The sequence below is a fragment of the Pagrus major genome, chromosome 18 (genome assembly GCF_040436345.1).
Source record: "Pagrus major chromosome 18, Pma_NU_1.0".
Lineage (NCBI taxonomy): Eukaryota > Metazoa > Chordata > Actinopteri > Spariformes > Sparidae > Pagrus > Pagrus major.
The window spans coordinates 23449815-23468392 of NC_133232.1; the positions used below are offsets into that span (position 1 = coordinate 23449815).

General features: G+C 41.6%; 3 protein-coding genes across 3 annotated transcripts in view; 1 reads left to right on the plus strand and 2 right to left on the minus strand.

Moving 5' to 3' along the window:
• The window catches only part of atp7a (ATPase copper transporting alpha), an 18399-nt gene extending 15591 nt beyond the window's left edge, over nucleotides 1-2808 (plus strand). Inside the window, exons 21-23 of the mRNA XM_073487287.1 lie at nucleotides 342-459; nucleotides 563-665; nucleotides 779-2808. Of these exons, the coding sequence (XP_073343388.1) occupies nucleotides 342-459; nucleotides 563-665; nucleotides 779-1052 (495 nt within the window). The 3' untranslated portion in view covers nucleotides 1053-2808. The remainder of the gene's footprint in view (nucleotides 1-341; nucleotides 460-562; nucleotides 666-778) is intronic.
• A 78-nt stretch (nucleotides 2809-2886) lies between these two features.
• Nucleotides 2887-13630, minus strand: sfxn1 (sideroflexin 1). Its single transcript, XM_073487288.1, has 11 exons — nucleotides 13553-13630; nucleotides 11050-11219; nucleotides 10793-10963; nucleotides 9538-9636; nucleotides 9363-9438; nucleotides 8921-9006; nucleotides 8103-8230; nucleotides 7907-7956; nucleotides 7570-7619; nucleotides 5728-5775; nucleotides 2887-5526 (listed from the first exon to the last, which is right to left on the minus strand). The coding sequence occupies exons 2-11, from the start codon at nucleotides 11211-11213 to the stop codon at nucleotides 5430-5432; spliced, it is 969 nt and encodes a 322-aa protein (XP_073343389.1). The 5' UTR covers nucleotides 11214-11219; nucleotides 13553-13630; the 3' UTR covers nucleotides 2887-5429.
• Nucleotides 13631-15138: 1508 nt separating this feature from the next.
• Nucleotides 15139-18360, minus strand: LOC141013455 (serine/threonine-protein phosphatase 2A catalytic subunit alpha isoform-like). The gene is made up of 7 exons (XM_073487196.1): nucleotides 17850-18360; nucleotides 17180-17389; nucleotides 16909-17082; nucleotides 16738-16827; nucleotides 15793-15954; nucleotides 15558-15676; nucleotides 15139-15451 (listed from the first exon to the last, which is right to left on the minus strand). Exons 1-7 carry the CDS (start codon nucleotides 17949-17951, stop codon nucleotides 15379-15381), a joined length of 930 nt encoding a protein of 309 aa, XP_073343297.1. The 5' UTR covers nucleotides 17952-18360; the 3' UTR covers nucleotides 15139-15378.
• Between the last annotated feature and the right edge of the window lie 218 nt (nucleotides 18361-18578).

The window sequence follows — 18578 nt, forward strand, 5'->3', positions numbered from 1 at the left end:
CAGAAAAACCAACAATGGACTCTGGAATTATTATGCGTAGTCACTGCACTTTATATTTACTTTGTTGTTGTTGTTTCATTTGAGTTGTCAAAAAATTAGCAATGTGAAACACATGACAGTCTTTATATTGATAATACTTGTTTGTATTTAGTGTCAGAATAATGTGTCTAGATTGAAAATAAGTCTCTCAAATGTTGGCCTATAAAACCTGAATAATGCTTTTGCCTTATTCTCTCAAATGTTAACTTTCTGCTTGGAACGCGGTTTTAATGTTTTTTTCGCAAAATGATCTGATATTTTTTCATTTCTTTCACTGACCTTTTTTTTTCTTGTGTCTGCAGAATGACCTCCTGGATGTGGTCGGCAGCATAGACCTCTCTAAAAAGACGGTCAAGAGGATCAGGATCAACTTTGTATTTGCGCTCATCTACAACCTGGTTGGCATTCCTATAGCTGCTGGTAGGTGTCTGCAGAAGGTTTATTTAAATGATGTCGCCACATTGACAGTGATCATTACAGTAATCTTAAGCACAGTAGTAATATGAGGCGTGTGTGTCCACAGGTGTATTCCTTCCCGTGGGTCTGGTGTTACAGCCGTGGATGGGCTCTGCTGCTATGGCGCTGTCCTCTGTCTCTGTGGTTCTGTCCTCCCTTCTACTCAAATGGTAATGAGATATTTGATGTTTTGTTGAGGCCTTTTCATCTGTGTGCTTTGTTTTTCTCCCTTTTAAGTATATTCGCCTAAAATCTCTCTCTGTCATCCTGTGTCTTTGTTTAGTTACACAAAGCCCACTGCTGAGAAGTTGGAGGCCAGACTGGGTAACAACAGGCGGCAGGGCAGCCTCTCCGATGTCAGCGTCCACATCGGCATGGGCGAGATGCGTCGTCCCTCCCCTAAACTCAGCCTCCTGGACCGTATTGTCAACTACAGCCGTGCCTCAATCAACTCCCTGCGCTCCGACAAGCACTCGCTCAACAGCTTGGTGTTAAGTGAGCCCGACAAACACTCGCTGCTGGTGGGGGAGTCGATGTGTGAAGAGGAGTTTTGCTGAATACGTAAGGCTCACGTGGGCCAGCAATGACTTTTGTATACTGAAGTAGACAGTAACTGCGTTTATTGAAGGCTGGGGCGTGCTAAGCTGAAAGGTTAACCCTTTGAGTAATGGCCCGTCCATCTGCTGTAGGTGCCTCAGGGCAGCACTGTTGACTTGAAGAAAGCTCACATGGCCCTTGTTTTCTTTTAGCTCAGCCAGCTGATCACATGCACTTGAGAGCACGCTGGGATGATTTCCTCTCTTTTCAGTTACAGACTATCTTTTGTTGAGGTCACTGCCCTTGGGCACACTCTTTGGCTGACCCTGTGATCCTCTGTGTGCAGGGGCATGAGGCCTCTTCAGAGCCTTGAAGCAGGTGTCCACATCCAGGAAGCAGAGTGATGATCAGATCTCTGCCACTGTGGTCATTTGCCAGTACAATCTTTAACATCTATCCAAAGACATTTTAACAGTGTTGCCCCTCATAAAAGTGGACACTACAGAGTTATATTTTAACCAATTTTCCTGAAATGGAAAATTCTATTAACACTGTTATATAATTATATTCCAGAGTATTTATATTACCCTTATTTATCTTGTTTTTGATTATATCTAATGTGAAAAATGAAGTTGTTAAATCGAAATCCAAATTACTGAGCAAGGTGAGGCGTAAAAACTTTCTCACTCAAGTCTTTGAACTAGTGGCAAACTGATTTTTGTGCAGAGCTCTAATGGAGAGAGTTGTAAATGTCGGTGTTACATAAGTGCCAATTGAAATGCCACCTTGGCATAGTCCAACACATTCCAAAGATAGCACTGTACAAACGTTACCTTGGACTTCATGCGCACCAAGTGTGAACACAGAGAAGGTCAACGACTCAAAGCAGAGACCTGAAGAAGGTCGATTGTGAAAGGAGACGCCAACCATAGACTGTAGACCCTCCGCATCTTTGGTTCATCGTACAAGTCGGTCAATGAATGTGAACATTACTCGCTGTTAAATATAATCAGAAGCTGTTACATGGATGACCTTGTCTGTCATCCAGAGAAGAAGGTATTGTGCTGTGATGCAATCTATGAAAAGGCCAAACTGTAAAGGCATTTGTGTTTGTGTCTCTGTCATTGCACCATGCAAGATGTTGTTACCGCTTATCAGAATTTCATTCAGTGATACAACTTTGTCAATTTCTCTGCTTTTTCATATGCCTCACACTGTTGCACTTGATCAAAGAAACATCTTTAAACCCCGGGGAGCAGGTAACACAGCAGGATCAACAGCTGTGTCCCCACAGTTGTGATGATGCTGATGAATTAAGTAGGTTATTTCATTGAGATCAAATTGTGTAACTTGCAAAACATAGATGTCATTAATTACATCCTGCAATTGTGGACAGCTCATGTTAAACTGTCGATGCTTTACTTTCTCTCCTGTAAAATTATTACAAAGATTTTTTTGCATAACTGTCTGCTGTGTCAAATCAGGAGACGATCACTACAGTCCAGCTACGCTTTGAATTTTTCCGGCATTTCTTTCTCATGATGAAAAGAGCTTTTACTTAGTACTGCCCCTTTCCCATGATGCATTATGTTCTGTAGCCATCACAGCTTGCTGAGTGCAATTATGCCAATCTGCTGTTTTTTGTGCGGTGCTTTGTAAAGACGTCCATAGGGCTTCAGATCTGTGTGCAGCCAAATGAAGCAAGTCCATGTTTGCAGTCTTTGATAGTTCTTCTGAACATTATGTGCCTTGGAATAAAATGCCTTTGTAACGTCACTCGACTGTGTCCGGTTTGATCCAGAAGATGGCGCTGTGGAGCCATCAGCTGCACTGAAACATGCTGAACAGCAGACACAAGATTTCATCAACTTTATTTCATCCAGTTAGTCTATACATCACATCACCCCAGTGTACTGCAAAACAATCAAATACAATTTATGCTCATAGTATTCTTTTTTTTTTTTTTAGAAAATATTCATTGTAATTAATGCAAACATTAAATGACTTATTCCTCTTCAGTTGATTTGTATCGCTTTGGCTGTAGTGACATTTGATTTGGTAGATTTGAAACTTGTGAACTCATTTATTAGGGAGTTAATTTAATTTGTTAGTTCTTATTAGATACAGTCAGAGGTTCAGGGACATATAATCAGAGATAATGTCTACCAAAGGGCAAGTTTAGTACTTCTCATCTTTTCTTATTCCCTCACTGAAAAGCATTATGAACAGGAAACTGAACAGATTTGACAAGTTCAAAAAAAACTGTGCAGCATTTGAATACAACATTGTGCTTTTCTGGACTAACATACCGCAAACAGCTGTAAGTGGAAAATGCTACATTCAGTTACCTCGAACACTAGAAGAACAACTTCACTTCAGACCAGCTAGGGAACGGCTCCAACTCCAACAAATCTCTCCGACAATCTAAAATAAAGTTACTTATACAGCAATATATGTAAGTAGATTTACAGTATATTAAACATTAAACACCTTACAGAAACTACACCATGGTGAGCAAAAAGATGCAATGAAATCAAATCAAGTTTCACGAGCATTAATGATGTAGTTAAATTTAGAATGTAAACATCTCTATTGGACCAAATGATTAAACACACACTGGCCCGTTAATACTTTCTTTTTTTAAGTTTACATTTGCTAAATACAACTTGAGTAAATCTTTTTCACTCGTCTCTGATTCTAAAAAATCTGGCATGTTGCTGTACAGTCTCTCTAATTCCATATTGGGCTTCACACAGTTAAATACAGTCTCTGTAAATGCGGCACACAGATGCCATCAACTCGCAGAACAACAGGGCCACCTTTTGGATGAATGCCATCTGGTGTTGGGGCCACACAACACAGTTTACACCAGCCGTGTCCAAACACACCAGACGGGCATTATCATCCGAATACTGACTGCTTCAGGACTGGAGCAGATCAAAAAGTTGCAACATCAGAGTGCACCTGCTTTATCAGCTCAGGAAAGAGCTCTGTGATAGTGTGTACTAATGAAACCGCAAGTAACAACTAAGGTGTGCATATTGCTCATAAAATATAATGAAACACTCAGCAGGGGGTTATTAACGATCCAAGACTTTCACAGAGAATTGTCCTTAAACTGAAAGTAATTCTGTGTGGTGCTACAGTGAATTGTGTAGTTGTTAGTTAGTCCACAGAGAAGGTTCATAATGTCATATTTTAAACACATATTGGTCAGATGGATCCTTCTGTATGTCACCCTTGCCTTGAAAAAACTATCTTGAGAATGTTTTGGGCATTTTTTCCCAATACAGACACCTATATCTAACATATATATTTAAATATATATATATATTTATATATATATATAAATCTACTATAAAACCTCAAAAACAAGAAGATAAAACTGCCACGTAAATCTAAAATGTGTCACTTTGTGTGGAACGTCTCAGGATGCCACATTAAGGTACAGAAGAGAGATACAGAGATGTCTGTGTAAGGCATGAATGAGTCGTTGAATTTTGGCAGAGATCACAAAACCCTGGATTAACTACTGTAAATTCGAGAAAGTGACAACCAGTGTGAAGTTATCATTAATAACACTTTCTCACCACCATTCTGCTCTCCTGAGTTGCCTCGGGGTGTATTTTCTGTAAAATATGGGTTGAAGGAGGAGTGGTTTGTTCGCGCATGTTTGGCAAGCAGAATAAATAGTATGGTAAACACCGGTTAGTAAGACATCAAATAGCACCGTGTTGGCCCATCAATGGTTGCCACCATCATAGCATCACATTTTATAGGGTGGATCCCTGGAGAATCATTTTCAGATCAGTGATTAGATGTCAGTATGATGTCACATTTGGCAAAATGAACAGAATCAAAGCGAGTTAAAGTGAATCAAGAGTAGAGGTCGTAACCGTTGATGAGGTCTAAAGAGATCAGAGATCAGAGTAAAGATTTGGCAAATGCACTGCAGAGGTCAATGTGAAAATCTTATTAGAATCAATTATAACGCAGGTAAGAAATAAGATGACTGCCAACCTCCTAGGTAGTGTGAAAACAGTTCAGTGGTGATATATGATCGACAGTCACCAACTTAAAAAAAAAAATACTGCACAGAAATAAAACGTCCACTTAAAACATCCTTACACTGGCCTCTATTGTACTCTTCATCTGGCCCAGTCAGAGAAAATCTTCTCTAGCAGTTACGTTAAAATCAACAATCACATTGACAAAAGCAAACATCTCGTTACAAAGAGACTGACTGAGAGAGGGAGTCCTCTGATATCCGTCTTCAATGGTTGATATGAGGAGACACAAACTTAACTTTGGCACACAGAATGAGGAGGGCTGGCAGAGAGGCGAGGACTGAGCCTGCAGCTGTGCTATGGCAGTGTTTGGATGTGGGGGCTGCACGCTCATAGCCCTTTGTTGAAGTAGACCCTCTCCACACCGGGGTGGTTGGCCCGGATTTTCTCCTGCAGCTCCGGCTCCAGGCTGCTGACTGACCTAGAGCTGCAAGAGGGGGAGGAATGGGAGACATGAAGGGGTTAATGGGACAAACACATACACTGTAGGCGGCGTATTATGCAACTTTTCAGGCAGAAGAGAATTGTGCAAACTCTGCAGATACTCAACTAAGGAAAAGACAAGGTTCTGTGGCTCTGACTGACTGGGTACTGCTATCTCATTGTCAACTTTGAACGTTTCACTCACCTCTTCTGAGGGAACAATGCACAGCACAGTGGCGTGGCAAACACCAGGCTGTAAAAGAGAGACAGAAGATCTATGAAACATACAGACGGACGGTGCAGAGCTTCCTGTTCTGACGTCAGCTGACTGTCTAAACACACCCAATGTTCAAGAGAGAGGGTAAATTCAACTGTTCGGTCAGAGCAAGCTGTTTCATGTGTATGTGCTTTAAAACTGGTGTTGTGTTCGTCCAAGTCATTGAAGGATATTATTGTTGTGATACTGATTTTTCTGAAAAATCAGTCATCATATTGACTCGGAGTCTTCCACCACGCTAGCAGCTCTGTTGGGCTGTAATTAGGCATGTTGGTGCTTGACCATGTTCACCATATTTGTTTAGAGTAGAGCCAGACCGATACCGATATTATCAGCCGATACTGGCCAATCACATATATATTGGTATCGGCATATATGATGCCCGATATGCACCGATGTGACAACTCTTGTTTTTAGAAATAATAATGCAGAAAAAGATGCTTGGGATAATTTATAATTATTCAATTCTTAGTAAGTTTACTGTTTAATGCACTCGCACAACAACATGGCCACCCTCTGGATGAATGCCATCTGGTGTTGGGCCCACACAACACAGTTTACACCGGCCGTGTCCAAACACACCAGACGGGCATTATCATCTGAATACTGACTGCTTCAGGACTGGAGCAGATCAAAAAGTTGCAACATCAGAGTGCACCTGCTTTATCAGCTCAGGAAAGAGCTCTGTGATAGTGTGTACTAATGAAACCGCAAGTAACAACTAAGGTGTGCATATTGCTCATAAAATATAATGAAACACTCAGCAGGGGGTTATCAACGATCCAAGACTTTCACAGAGAACTGTCCTACAACTCACCAGGCTGAGGTCAAAGTAATTCTGTGTGATGCTCCAGTGAATTGACGTGTAGTTGTACATCCACAGAGAAGGTTCATAATGTCATATTTAAAACACATATTGGTCAGATGGATCCTTCTGTATGTCACCCTTGCCTTGAAGAAACAATCTTGAGAATGTTTCTAAACACAAATGTAAATGACCACCGAGTGGTGGACAAGCCAACACTGCCATCCATAGAGCTACACTGTTAGCCTGGCTAGTGACATGCTGAGATTGTCAGTTAATGTAATTCCATTAATTAAATAGCTGACAAATGTTATTAAATAAACATAATTACACTGATGCAAACCCTGCAAATATTCTTTGATGCAGGAAAATGTACATCTTATAATGATACTGTATGTATATGCGTGTCGTCCACTCAACAACAGGTCTGCTCGTGTGTGTGTGTGTGTGTGTGTGTGTGTGTGTGTGTGTGTGTGTGTGTGTGTGTTAGCTGGCAGGGTGTGCTGCTCCAACCACTGCTGACCTGCAGGAATGTTACACATGATTTTAATTTGGTCGTTCTGAGGTCACGGGAGGCAAAGTGGAGCCATCCACTTCAGCATCAGCAAAACACGAGGGAGGATATGTGGATCATTTTCAGAGGATGACAGGACAGCTCTGCCCATAAAGAATAGCACTTTTCTGTTAATGTAACTGAATTACTGAGGCCCTGAAGTCACACAAAAGCTGGCACTGAATTACAGTGGGATGGCCTCAGAGAGCTTCACGATATTATCTAGGGAACTAACACATCTAACAAACACATTCCTCTTAGGATACTTCACAATAACTTGAACAGCGACATTTAAAGTGACATAAATGTCGGGATTAATGACACCTCATATCCATGTAGTGTAAAACTAGGTTGAATTTTCAAAGGAATTCCACATGGCCGCTTATCAGGTGGACCATCTCTGACGACTCACCAGAATCCCACCAGGCCGACTTGAATAGGTGCACTCATCCATGGGAACTTCTGAAAAGACCAGGCAGAAAAAAACGAATGAGGGGGCACAAAAGCAGTGGAGAATTCCCATACGAGAGTGGCCTCATGTCCTCAGTGCTTTTCATGCGTCTGATGTGTGATTACTAAAAGAAAACTGAGTGGCAGACGCAGCGTGGGACACGAGGTTCCCTCCATTTAACTCAAACCTTCGCAGTATTTTTAATCTGTGTTGATAAAGTTGAAATTATCGAGGTCGCTGCAGCAAATGCAGCAGCCCTCTCTACTGTACTTAAAGGATGAGTCAGAAATATGCCTACCTTCAGAAAGGCCTTCTTCTCCAAATGGTTCATTAAAAATGGGGGGATAGCTGAAAAGAACATGTAAAAAATTTAGTTGGTGTAAACTTGCATTTGGATTTCTTTTTAATTAAATGACGCCACGAGCTGCCATTGGTAAGTTAACAAACTTCACCTCAGGTGTCGATTTGGACTGACGATACAAAGACATTCATACCCATTCCTGGAGAAGCCATGAGGATTCTGGAGACGACAACCTGAAAGATGGCCTGCTGTGCAGCTTTTGTCGACTCTCCTAACCGGTTGTCATTCTCGTCTGTTATGGGAATGCCATGCTGAAGTTCTCTGAAGACAGGAAGGCAAAACTAAATTAAATCAGAGGAAACTAACTGACCTGAGGAATGACCTTAAAAGGGACAGTTCACTCCAAAATCAAAAATACACATTTTTCCTCTGACCTGTAGTGCTATTTATCTACCTGGATTGTTTTGCGTAAATTGCTGAGTTTGAGATATCAGCGGTAGAGATGTTTGCCTTCTCTGGAATATAATGGAACTAGATGACAGTCGGCATGATGTGCTCAAAACGCCAAAAAATACATCGAAAAACTCAACAGAAATGTCTTTCCTGAAATCATGACCCTGTTACTCAGGATAATTCACAGACCTCGTTGTGTCTCTCACCCATGTTCTTCTCTTTTTTCTTCCTCATTTTTTCCGCTGCAAATCAGCGCACAAACAACTTGGACTGCTTCATACCCGTGTCACATCTTGTGTGTGTGATCTTGTAATGTATGACCCCCTGTTGTGTGGCCAAGCCATTAGCTAGCCTCTTATCAAAACAATCTTGTTGGCTAAATAGCACTACTGCTAAGAGGAAAAACACATATTTTTCATTTTTGGGTGAAGTGCCCCTTCTGAAAGTCTGTGTTTCTAGGGACATTTTCACCATGAGTGTCTAGTCTTCTCAAGGTCAAAGCCATTGTCTATTGTCAAAATGCTTAAAAACAATGATGTACTTTGAGTGCCGCCTTACCTTTGTCTCATCAGCGGGATGTTGATACAGTTAGCAGCAGCTACAGCAGCAAAAGGAACAAACCGTCCAATCAGGGGGGAGATGTGCTACAGCAGGAGAGAGGAGCCATAAAAACAGGAGGGAAGAAATTAATCACTTGGCTTTGCTGTACCCTGACAACACAGCCAATGTGACCTCTCAGACTAGTGGAGGTCTGAGGTTACTGCAGCTTATATTTCAGATAAAAGAAGGCTTTTCTACCATACATCAGGACGTTTAACACAAAGTCTTTATTATACCTGGCAGGACAACATGCTGATACCAGGGCATGGCCCTGTACATAATACAGCTCTTCTGTCACAAAGAGACCATTTGTGCATGGCTAACTTCATGTCAGCACCCCCATGAGGATGAGGTCGATACAGTAAAATGAGATGTAGAATGGGGTTAGATGAACCGATACCTTTGTTAGTGCATTTAGTCCTAGAGCGGTGGCAACTGCCCCTGTGGTGGCAGACACATAAGCTGTGCCAAGCTGACTGCAAACAAAAGAGGCACCGAATTAAAAGGGGTAAGAGGTGTCCCTGAATTAAAGGGTTAATAATATGAGCCTGTGTCTGTGCCAAGGTGTGTCTTACCTGACTGTGATTGGAGCATCGCCACTCCTGTTGGTGTAGTTGACTATTGCATTGAAGGACTGATTGATCCACTGCCAGAACAAAACGGCTGGAGTCGTTCTACAAGATTGCAAACAAAGGCGCGATAAGAATGGACATGCAGAGGTTCCACAGAAGAAAAGACTATTTTATCAGCTTTACAATTAAGAGTTTAAATGAGACATATGCTCATTTTCAGATTCAACATTTTATTTTAGGTTACCACTAAAATAGGTTTAAATGCATTAATGCTAAAAAAACAATCAATTTTCTCGTACTGTCCTGTGCTGCAGCTCTGTACTCCCCCCTCTGTCTGGAACGCTCTGTTTTAGCTCCTGTCTCTTTAAGGACCCCCCTCTCCTGAATACCCAGTCTGCTCTGATTGGTCAGCTCACTCACGCCTGAGCCAGCACCGCTGACAGCAACAGAGCAGCTTTGCTAAATGAATTCTTACATGACAAACGAGCTGCTAGGCATGCATTATGCAAATGTTGACATGATGACGTAGTGTGATGTCACAAAGTCACGGAATTAAAGGTGAGACTAATGACGAGGCGTTTCAGGAGCAGTGTTTTCTGTCGGAGAGAGGAGCTTCCGTTGGTGCGGACTTTTGACCTTTTTAACTTTTAAGATCTTTTATATGCACAATAACCAATACAACACTGAAGGAAAGGATAAAAATAAAAAAGCATAATAAGTCTCTTTTAAATTATTAAAAATATGGGTTGCTAGGCTGAAACAAATAGTTTCCTTTCCAGATGTCCTTTAGTAATACATAAAAATGCAAAAGTCTATTTTATTACCTTTATTATTGTGTGTTTTGTTATTTGGTGCATTTTTCCAAATTATGTTATATACATTTCTATTCTTTTTTCTTTTTTTTGTTTGTTTCTGTGATGGAGGAGGGGGTCCGTTGTATCAGCTTGATGACCTCTCCTTGACCTCTGTTATTTTGTTAATCATCTGATTTTATCAAATCTTATGTGTGTAGAAATAAAAAAAATAAAAAAAATTGGTTAAGTTATTAGTGACAGCTCTACTTTTCATTGAATTCAAGTGTCCCAGTTAAGTGTGACAGAGACTGAGGACCCTGAAACAGAAGCAGCACCTTTGTTTTTCCAACTGTGAAACGTCTTCTGTGAAAAACGCCTGTAATGATAATAGTTTCAGCAGCAGTAGAAGCGCATGGAGTTCAATCTATAGTCTCGATCTGGTAATAAAACCTTCAAGGTCTTACTTGTAAAATGACATCATGCATCCAGTGATCGTCATGTTCATTGGGACCTGCGCTGACATGCGGCCAATCAGGATCATCTTCTCACCGGTGTCGGGATGGAAAGCAGAGTCAAAGACATACTTGGCTTTCCACAGTTCATCTTCTGTCAGTCCAGGAGAGACTACGCCTTGTCTAAGAGAAAGCAAAAGTAGCATTCAAACAAACTCATAAGAGTACTGAATGTAAATTCTGTTACCGGTGAACTGCTTCTGGTTTACCTGTAGTCGGTGATGATTTTGTGTGCATGATCTAGTTGTTCGTCGGTGAGGAGGATGTTCCTGGGGTCTGTGACGGTGAAGAAATGTTTAGCCCGACCTACGAATGTGCTCTGGTCCCACCGGGGCTCCTTGATGTTTATGGAAGTGGATAGCTCTGCTGCCATGTTTATCTGGGGAAAGAAAAGTGTTACAAAAATCACATCAGGTGTTTATCAGTGCACAAGAGTATGTAGGAAAGATGCTTTAAGGTTCAGGGACTTTCAGTCGCCTTATTCTGCAGCAAATAAATGGAAACAGGAACAGCACTGCTAAATTCAAGCTGTACAGGAGCATTAATATCTGAGTGTTAGTTATCTAGAGGCAGGATTCTGATACAACCATACATTATTATTGCATTATACAACTATACAAGAAGTAATAGATTTGTTTTTGATTGATATATTACAGAGGCATAGTTCTATACCCTGAAAAATTATTTAAAAACCTTCCAAGGAACCCCAGTGTTTCACCTTTCACTCACTCGTCGGATGGTGGGAATTATTAGAGTGTGACACATCAGAGGCCCTGATTGACAGCCAGTGTGAAGGAGGATAACAAGGAGGAAATGGATCGCTTTCATCTGCAGAGCAGATCACCTCATTTTTAATTTTGTGATGACTGGTTTAAATGCGTTTGTTGCTGTTTTTATGTCATTTATAATGTTTCAAATGAATTCTTGAATCATTTTGTCAATAGTTCATTCATAGTTTGTCCATTTTTGGTACTAGTAGATAAAAATAAACATCTACAGAGTGGTTGGATAACACATGTTATGGAGGCTATTTTGCAAGGATATGACTACAAGTATGTCTGGAGATTTTGGCTGTCCCTTTGGTGCTCCAAAAAAGTTTGAAAACCACTGCTCTAGATTGTGTTTCACATGGCTGCATTTCACTGGGTTGATACCGACTGATAGTGTTGCAGGATTCCTGGGCCCAGCTCCAGCCCTCACCCCGGGACTTACAGCCCTTCACTTCTTGTTGCCTTTTGCACACACAAGTCGCAGGAGGAGGGCTCCTGAAAATAAAGCCCCCCCCCTTTTCTGGACTGCCATGCTGCTTATTCAGCATATAGTTTCCATGGTGATGGCTGACCTGACCCAAGGGTTGTGAGGCACTAAACAGCAAGGCCCCATTATGGGCACACACCAACCCCCAAACGGTGGCTGAACAGCAGCGTGTGAACAAAGCTGAACAAAGTATTTATTATTTTCAACCATTAAATAGAAAACTGCATCAGGGCACAGTGAGCAAAGCACAAGCTGATCCAATGTTAGGTTTAATACTCATCCATAAATCACCACCACTTGTTCATTCAAACTTTACGCATATATGATTTCACAACCCCAAAAACCAGATAAGACTGGCTTGCACTGAATAGACCCTGCACTATTAAAAAACATCCGCTTTGTGGATGTGCATGCAGCATGCTCTTTCTCTCCTGTGTGGCTCCATGTAACCCAGTCTGATCTGGTTTTTAACCGTTTGCTCCACATGAACTACTGGGAGACACCAATGTCAACGCAAGGACCCGCAGCAGCAGCAGCAGCAGTATGATGAAACTCCACCTGAAATTGCACCAAAGATGGCTGCGGGATTGACAAGAAAACAAGAAGAGAAAAAAAAAGAAGTGTCTTATTTGCCGGCGGCGTGCTGTCTCTTTAAATTGAATTAAACTCCATGGGGCTCTCACGAGATGACAACAAAACACCCCCTTTCTTCTCTGAGCTTCTCCAATAAATCACCAAATCATTGTAGGAGCTGGTGTGAACAGTGGTTGCAGCCCACGTCCTGTTATCAAACCCTGTTAATTAATAGCATTAACTTGGTGTGAAACTAAGGTGATATCAGAGGACTGAACTTTGGACTGACACGGCCTCTGATCTGTCAACCCTCATCTGCTTCTGCCCCTCACTCCCAGCCAATCAAAGGCGGCCTGCATGGCTACACATTAACCTGAAATTCACAACATCTCCCCACCATCTCATTTATATTGAATATATAATGCAGCAGCATCTAACTGGAGATCTTTTAACCTCCATTTCCTGTCAATAAGACAAAAAAAAAAGCTGCTGTCTGTCAGTGGTCGCAGGATAAACACGCTCTGTGACTGGATACGGTTAATTGTTCAACCCGACGTAGACCAGTCAAATCTGGACTGTGACTGGAGGTGTTTTCAGCATCTGAGCAGAGCGATCAGACCCTCACCAAACAATAAAAACCCAAGTATCGTCATTTTTAAACGACTAATTAGACACATCTGTCCGGCACGATAATTGTCCAGCTGTGCGCCCCAGATTCAACTAGTATCAGCCTGCCACATCCACACATCCAGCCAGCAGGCTCTCTGCAGGAGGAGCCGTCTAAATGGCACTCTCCTCACACACACACACACACACACACTGATCGCTGCTCCACTCTGAGTCTCGATGGATCCATTTTAAAGACACGGACAGGTTACTCACTGCACTGTGGTCTCCGGCGGTCCGCAAGAGGTGTCCCTGAAAGGCTGCAGCCAGCTAATATTACATGCAGCAGTGTCAGCACAGCCACACAGCACGCGGAGGATCATCCGCCAGCGTCAGGAAGCTCCCCTACAAAACAAAAGTCCTGCCTCAAAGCACTCACCCACCACTGGGGAAGATTAGAGTCGCACCGATAGGCAACAAACGGGAGAACAGCGCTGAATACGCATAATGCTTTTCTACTTTCCTTTAAAATAGTAAAACATTTGGGTAAATATCAGAGGAGAACAATTCATTTTTACGTGGTGCTTGAAATTATGCTTTTATTTTTTAGGCGCGAGCTGCGCACTACTTCCGGTAATGCTCTGACATTTTCGCCGCGTTGATCTACAGGCAGTAAATCATTAATAACTGGTAAAACTTTCTATCTCCACATGTGCACCAGTATAATATTGATAGGCAAAACTGGTGTCCTGGTGTACAAGTAAGTGTCCCTTAAAACAAACAAAGCATTCTTTGATTTACAATCATAGAACAAAATACAATTAAAGGCAAAATGAGTCCCCTATGGCTTCCTTTCATTTTCAAACTCATAATGCCTGTAATGAGAATAAAAAAACACGAGGCCAGTCAGAGTTGATCATCAGCACTGTTTCTGGGTGTTTGTGTCCATCTAGTGGTGACCGGTGAGAGAGGAGAAAGTCACAAACTGTACCTAAAGGAAACTGGACTGGCACTCAATAGAGCGCATACCTCTGCCAAGACATCAGCCTTTATCTGCATCAAACTCTACTCAGTCATCGATAGAATTAACCTTAATACGTCTGATCTCAAGATCCAGAAGCATGGATGTTGAAGTACATCGAGATCCATGCTTTATTCCCTGAGAATTTAAGGAAAATGTTGAAAAATGCCCTCTTGCAATGTTAAAGAAGGTGAGACATTTTTTTCCTGGATTTCATCCCATTATCTGGCTCCACACCAATTGTAATGAAGTCTAATCTGGGCCGAGACCCATCCTCAATCCAAGTTTCATGGAAATCAATTCAGTAGTTTCTGTGTAATCAAAACAAACAGACATGGGTGAAAACATAACCTCCTTGACGGAGGGAATAAATGACGAAGAAACTTCAGTCTTTATTTCTTATAGCTGTGGCTGCAAAACATTAAGTTATATTAATTTTTTTTCTTTTTACAATTGATGTCATTTGTACCAATATTGCCTACTTAAATGAATTACATTAACTCCCAAAAGAGACAGCAGAGCAGAGAGAGAGCTACTTACACTGTAACAGGGTATAAAAAGAACACAGTCTGTCAGTGCCATGTGATAAAAATCAAATACAAAAGTGCAAAGAGAACAGATTCATATCCGACATCTAACCCTATCATCTCACTTCACAAAATAAACTGCTGCGCTTCATTACAAAAAAGGAAAAAAAAAAAAGAGTTCACATTAGAGTTACTGCAACTTTTGATTTGAGGCCATGCCAAGTGAAAGATGCAGCTTACATACTGTATATGGTAACACACTCTGGTCATCATGAACAGCCTGACACAAAGATTACTTACATTTAGTTTCTCAGCATTATTTTATTCATGTTTCCTGACAAACCAGCAGGTATTGTGACAGTATTGTTCATAGTAGCAATCATTTCTAGCAATAAAAACATCATGCACAGAGAGGATAAAGTTGAAAGGACGGTGGTCTTTAGCTGTGATGTGATAGTTTCTATTTCACTGTGATTATGGCACACATTTTTTTTGGTCCATGGGGTTATGAATACTTCTTTTCTCAAGCCACTGTGTAGCCTCACCAGTGATCTTTACAGGAAATAATCTGGTGTACGCCTCGTCACGTGGGGCTCTCCTCTGCGTGGTGCAGGGTCAAACTGTAGGCTAGAGTAAACAAAAGGGCAGGACTCCTCATCATTTACATTTTGAAAATTATTCACAGACAGAGCCAAAGGTCCACACAAAAAATAGATCTTTAAACTTTACTTACAAGGAGTATTTCAATGTGTCATCAAGTTCCATGATTGCTGCCTGGTTGCCACACCGATAACAATAGTTTGGTGCACTGAAGATCGTCACTACATTGCGGTCGTGGCACCAATTGTAACCCTAGATCAGGACATTAAATTATTATAAAATCACAACATGTAATGTCAAAGCTGCATCTGCAGTGTCTCCAAGGAAACAACAGAACAAGTGTGAGTGGATAAACAAGGTTAAAGTACCTCCATCACCAGCTGGTGGGCTCTTGAAACCAAAGTTAAGCCGTTTGCGTGGTTGAAAGTCTCGGAGATGTCCTGCCCGAAGGTGTAACCAGCACCACGGGGTGAGATTCCCCAGCCGCCGCGATCATCTGGGTCTGACCATAACAAGTCACACATTGGACCCTAAAACATGGAGGAAACATCGGTGTTGTTTCATCTGTTGGACATACAAACACAAAATCTATACAACATGCAGAGCTACAGCTTTAGGATACCGTAAAGTTATTGTAAGACTTTAATAGGACTGCAATAATCAATCTGTTGATTATTTTCTGAATTTAATTCTTGATCTATGAAATGTCATGAAATTGTGAAAAATGTCATTTTCTAATGCTCAAGTTGACATATTCAATAGTTCAGTATCATTGAACACAAAGAAAAACAGATATTATTATAATATTCACATTTGAAAAGCTAGAACCAGTTCATTTTTGGCGTTTTCGCTAAAAGCCCATCTTATATGATCAATGTGCTCAATTATTATTATTGACGCTTATTTATTTTCTTTGTATAGACTAAATGATTCATCAACTTATTGTTTCAGCTATGAAACTTGATGATAAATGTACATGTTCAGCAGATTATGTTTAATATTGTAAAATTGTTTGGAGCATCCTTGCAGCTACATGCACGATTATCCTCTTATATTTAAACATCCATATGTTATTAAAGTAAATGACAGAATAATGTAATCACCTCGAAGGTCCTGAAAGAGAAGTTGCTCTACTGTCAAATTTAAACTTAGTTCAGTTCAGTTTATTTATGAAGGGACAGTGCAATTTAATAAAGCACTTGATAATGCATGAGAAAAAATACCAGAATTAAGCATGATGCTATTTTTCACCTGTAGTTAGTTAGTTAGTGTTAAAAAGTCCTCCTAAAAAACAACAAATTGACTGAATTTACCTCATGAGGAACCTCCTGCAGGCGATCCAGCGCTCTGATGTGTTCCAGTGTGTCTATTGAAGGGGACAATCCTCCATGGAGGCAGAAAATCTTACAGAAAAAAAGAGAAATTAAATGACAGACTACCTATATCTTTAACGTCCCGTGCCACATCTGCATACGCAACCTTACCTGGTTATCTACCAGTGCGGTGAGGGGCAGATAGTCAAACAGATCTGTGAAGTACTTCCAAACATTGGCATTTCCATATTTCCTTAAGCACTCGTCGTAGAAGCCGTACACCTGTGTGATCTGTCTGCTCTCGTGGTTCCCTCTGAGAATTGTGATTCGTTCACGAAATCTTACCTACAGAGAAACGTGAGAAACTCAGCCATGAACATTATCTTTTTCTTATATATTATACATCACAGCATCAGTGGCAATTTGTTTTTTTTTATTTTACCTTAAGGGAAACCAGGAGAGTAACTGTCTCCACAGAGTAGTAGCCTCTGTCAACATAGTCTCCCATGAAGAGGTAGTTTGTGTCTGGAGACTTCCCCCCAATCTTAAACAGCTCCATCAGGTCGTGAAACTGACCATGGACATCTCCACAGACCGTCACCGGACACCTCACCTCCTGCACATTGGACTCTTTTGTCAGGATTTCCTTGGCCTTAATTGGAAAATCAAAAAAAAAAAAACAACACACATGATGATGTTGATTAATAGACACAGAGTATGGTGCAGTGTAGGAGTACAAAATGGGCACGTTTCCCCCCCCAAGCCTTGTTAAAGAGAAAACACACAAACACTGAATATTCATCCTTGTTACATTCAGTGGAAGCTGCAGCAGAGTATCATACTGTTATGGTACCAGTGCACTCCAGTGGTGAAGAGGCACCAGGAGTGGGCGTAGCTAGGGAAAACATATTTGCAGCCATGCCCCTCCATCTTCTTGACGAGTGGTTTCCCACAGCAATGTACTGCATGCCGCAGCAGCAGCAGCCAAATGGTGTGCTCCACAGCAAGGCCACATGCATTAGCTGACGTTAGTCCCGTTCAGGAGGTGTAACAGATAACGGTGCGCTAGCATGATAGAGAGCTAATGGCTAACAGCTCTGCGCAAACCTTACCTTCTCGCACAGGACTTTGACCTGATTCTCTGACAGCTGTTTGCACTCGTTCAGTTGTTCAATCCATCCGTCCAACTCCTTAGTAAATGACTTGTCGTCCATGGCTGGTTTGCTGTCAGCTAGCGAGCCGACTAGCTTTAAGAAATCCTGGGGAAAACCTCTCGCTGTGTTGCTAACAACGTTTCGACGGCCCCGGCTACGTTTCGTCCTCGCGGGCTCCCCTGGTCATTCGCAGCTTGTATGTGCGCGCGTGTGTGTTTTTCTCTGTGTGTGTGTGCGCTCCGCGAGAACGAATGCGTCAACGGCTGTGCGTCCCCGCAGGTCGGTAGGGACTAAAGTGTTTAGTTCACATCGTACAGAGATTGTGTGCTGCTCCGTGCCGGACGACCAAGGTGACCCGATAATGTCGCAAAGCCGAATAAAACTCACGTTATCTCGGAGATATTACGGACCCAACCCTGCCAACTGTGGTCCAAAGCGAGGCTGAGCAACACATCGTGTTTACGTCATGGCAGCCCTGGTGGACACCTCAGAGGGGCGTTCAACAGCCTCGTTAATTACAAGTTGAAGCGATTGAAATAAAAACTTTTTTTTTTATTTATTTTTTTTTAAAGTTGTGTTTATCTTATTTGAGGTTGTTTGTGTGTTTTTCCTGAATGTTGGTTATTTTAAAAAAAAGTGAAATTGCTGGTTGTTCCGCCCTCTGCTGGAAGAAAGCGGGAACAACGG